The 4,041-nt window shown below is 46.5% G+C and overlaps 1 protein-coding gene across 2 annotated transcripts in view; it reads left to right on the forward strand.

The window, feature by feature from the left end:
- Positions 1 to 269: 269 nt before the first annotated feature.
- Positions 270 to 4,041, forward strand: part of AK2 (adenylate kinase 2) — a 23,814-nt gene continuing 20,042 nt past the window's right edge. For both annotated transcript variants that reach the window (XM_004371981.2, XM_004371980.3), the window contains exon 1: positions 270 to 410. In XM_004371981.2, the coding sequence (XP_004372038.1) occupies positions 312 to 410 (99 nt within the window). In that variant the 5' untranslated portion in view covers positions 270 to 311. The remainder of the gene's footprint in view (positions 411 to 4,041) is intronic.

The following is a 4,041-nucleotide window of genomic DNA, read 5'->3' on the forward strand; positions in this document are numbered from 1 at the left end:
ACTTCCCGCCTACTCTACACACCCTCCGCGAAGGCCGCGAGCACTCCACCCGCCTCAGTCCATGGTAGACAGCCTCTTCCTTACTGCTTTACGAATTCTGTCCAGTCAAAAAAGTTTTCTCGAATATCGTCGTGTGATTGGTAAGTTGAAGTGTTCGTCACTCTCAGGGGCGGGCAGAGAGGGCTGACGGACGTGGAGACCGGCCAGTGTGAGTGGCGAGCGGGGCGTGCGTGGCGTGCGTGGCGCGCTGGCCTGGAAGCGCTGAACCTGCGAGGTGTGCAGACAGGCGGTAGCGCCAGGTCTTGGTAGGCATGGCTCCCAGCGTTCCAGCGGACGAACTGTCCCAGGAGTATCGTAAAGGCATCCGGGCCGTGCTGCTGGGGCCGCCCGGGGCTGGCAAGGGTACCCAGGTGAGCGGCAGGGCTGGGCCTAGTGGCGGAACCCGCGGAACAAGGTCAAGGTGGCCTGAGGTTCGGCAGCCTTCTCGCCCGGGAGCGGGGCCGCAGGCTGAAGCTGTGGGAGAAGGTAGCTGAGGGCTTGAGTTCTGGTGAGGAGTTTGGGTGAGGGTCCAGACTGTAAGTTGGGGGAGTCTGGATTGGAGTTGTTGAGGGATCCAAGGTTGAGGTGTGTCAGGGGATCTGAGGGCCGATTTAGGGGTTAGAGGCTGAGCGATTTGGCGGGTAGGGTGAGTGAGTCCTGGTCATCTGGATTACAGGCCGAGTGGAGGTAGGGAACTTTATGGCCCAGATTCCCCGCAGGTTGGGGTGAATTGTCCAGAATCAGGGTTACGGTCCAGGCACTAGGAGTAGGGGGACGATTTGGATAATGATTAATGACTGGCAGTGGGAGGCATCTCCAGCACGGAGGGCAGATTGGGAGCTGGCACGTGCTTGCTGATTAGGAGTAACGCTGAGAAAAGTGAGGCGGTTAAGTTAGGGATTGGGAGAGAAAGCCTCTGCTTGTCCGAAAGCTGGGGGTGGTGTGAAGAACAGGATAATAGCCGGGGGATTTATGGGAGTTCTAGTTAGGCCCTGAGTCTGAACCTTTGGGTAGTGTCAAATTAAGGATTGGAGATACTTTTGAGACCTCTGGTTCGAGTTAGAGATCTGAGATCACTGCCGGTAGCTTGAGGAGCTAAGCACCTCAGGATGACTCAAATAATTTTAGACAGGAGAGAACTCAAAAAGTTAATTTTTTTGAATATACAGCTAAGAAAACAGGCCCAGAGAAGTCAGGTGGCTTGCCCAATTTCCCAGAATTGGTTTATGGAGTTTGGGACCTTGGGAGCCATGAGGTCTGAGATCCCTTCTGCCCTAGCAGGCTGTGGGGGCCTCACTTGGTATCTGGCCCCCCTCCAGATCTGGACATAATGTGGCCATAGATCAAGGTTGGAATTTATTATCTCATTTGGGATTTGGAAGCCCAAAGGTTGGATTATGGATATCCTCTTCTTACCTGGGATTTGGCATTGCCCCCTTGGCCTCAGGCTCGTTATTAGAGTCTTAAGAGGGAATTTCTGAAAGCTCTGAGCCCCCAAGTGAATGGGGACCTGGGGACCTCTCTGCACCCACTCTTCCTAGCACTTGACAAGACTGCAAAGTCTTGGCAAACAGACTTTTTACTCCTTCTTGTCCTTCCCACCCCCCATGGCACCTGGCCCATTACTTGGCACTTGATGGGGTGTTGTAAATAGATAAATAACACAGATTAATGTGGGTGATGAGAAGAGAGGTCTAGGAGACGTTGTGACTTTGCTTTTTGCCTCTGGGCACTAGGTCAGGAAGGACCACTTTCCCTCTTTTTCCATACCCAAGGCTGACTTTTCCTTGGTGCTCACCTGTGACCTAACCCTTGTCCTCTGTGATATTGACATCTCTCCTCTCTCTTGTTGCTGCCACTCTCAGTTATTAGGTAACTTGCAGCGTAGAGATTTTAATCCCAGACTGCCAGACTTTTGCTTTAAGTGACCGAGTATTAATAGGGTAGCTCAAATGCATTGATTTTTTTTTCCCTTAGCTCATTTTAAAGTTAATAATTTCAGTAATTGTGAAATGGATGACAACCCATCTGAGTGCTGAGACAAGGGCATACAAGGGCTTTATAGTCTAGCAGGTTATATGACTTCTGAACCTCAGTGTTCTCACCTAAAAAATGGGATAATACCTACCTTACTCAGCATTCCATGAACACCTACACTGAAGACAGAGAAGTGAACAAGACTGATAAAGTCCTTGCCTACATAGACTAGAAGTTCACGGGATATTGGAAGATTATGTTATATACAGATTTAAAGCACCCATCCCCCCATGTATTTCTTTGCAAAGAGTGACACACTCAGGAAGTTTGAAGAAAATTATAAACTGGTTTATAAGGGCATTGTAAAAGTAGGAGAAATGTGATTAGAGCTGGGACTTGAGGAAAGAGTAAGATTTATGCAACCCACTTAACCTCTGTAACCTTTCCTTACCACTGTTGGAACAATAGGAATAATGGTAGCTGTGGTTTTATGGGATTAAAAAGAAAAAAAATGTTCATAAGTCAGAGGTTGCAAAGTGGCAGCATACAGCAGCATTTAACCTTTAGACACACTCCCCCTTGTAATGAGCCCCCATGTACCCATTATCCAGTCCCAACAACCATCAACTGGTAGTCAGTCATTTCTTTCCCCTCCACTCTCCAGTCACAATTTTGAAGCAGATCCCAGGTATAAATATTTCATTTGTAAATATTTTAGTATGTATTTCTAAAAGAATTTTTTTTTTTTTTTTAACATAAGCACAGTATCTCCTAAAACATTTTTAATAGTTTTAAATGGTAGTTGTGTGGGGCAATGATGGTTCAGTGGTAGAATTCTTACCTTCCATGCAAGGGACCTGGGTTTGATTCCTGCCCAAAGCACCTCAGTTGTGGCTACCACTCATCCATTAGTGGAAGTTTTCATGTTGCTGTGATGCTGAGCAGATTTCAACAGTTTCCATGCTAAGATGGACTAGGAAGAAAGGCCTAGCAATCTCCTTCTGAAAATAAGCCTGTGAAAACCCTATGGATCATGGCAGTCCATTCTACAACCGATCATGGGGATGGTGTGGGACTGAACAGCATTTCTGTCTGTTGTGCATGGGGTCACCATGAGTCGGGCTAACTGAACAGCACCTAGCAGCAACAGTAGCAGTCATGTTCAAATTTCTGAGTGTTTCACAAATGTGAACTTCTTTTTTTTAAGCCTCGTTTAAGTTATAGATCTCCCTCTTCCCCCCACCCCTCTTTTTTTCCCCCTCGTGTCTTTAAAGACTATTTAAAGAAACTGGGTTGTTTGTCCTGAAAAGATCCCTCATTCTGGGAATTTCTGATTGACATCTTGCTGTATTTAACACCTTCCTCTGCCCTCTCTGTTTCCTTTAAATTGGTCATTTGGTCCACATGCTTAATGAGGTTCGGGTTCAGTTTTTTTGGCCACACTAGCTCACAGGGAAGTACTGTGCTCTCAGTTAGGATAAGCACTAGGGTCAGCACTTTTCTCTCTCGTGTTTATAGCTGTTGCTGTTCATGCCTAGATCCATTAGTTCATTAGGGCTGGCAGAATGGTGATGTTATATCTTTTTTTTTTTTTTTCCATTTATTAGCTGAAATACTTCTATAAAGAGAAACTTCCCCATATCTACTATTTGGTTACCCAGTGGTGTATTGTGTATAGGAAAGGCAGGATAAATGTTTGAGTTGTTCCCTTTATCAGCTTTCAGAATAATAAGTTGGCCACACAGTGTTTTCAGTTGTAAAATTTCACTTAAAAATCCAGAGCTTCACCACCACTGACTGCTCTGACCAGGATCACAACAGAGGGTTCTGGACAGAGCTGGAGAAGGATACAGAGCATAATTCTAATTGACAAAAAAAAAGACCAGATTTACTGGCCTAAAGGAGACTGGAGAAACCCCGAGAGTACGGCCCCCAGACACCCTTTTAGCTCAGTGGTGAAGTTATCTCCGAGGTTCACTGTTCAACCTGGGAGTGGACAGCCCTGTAAAACCAAATGAGACTAAC

This window comes from Trichechus manatus, unplaced genomic scaffold (assembly GCF_000243295.1).
Source record: "Trichechus manatus latirostris isolate Lorelei unplaced genomic scaffold, TriManLat1.0 scaffold00015, whole genome shotgun sequence".
Lineage (NCBI taxonomy): Eukaryota > Metazoa > Chordata > Mammalia > Sirenia > Trichechidae > Trichechus > Trichechus manatus.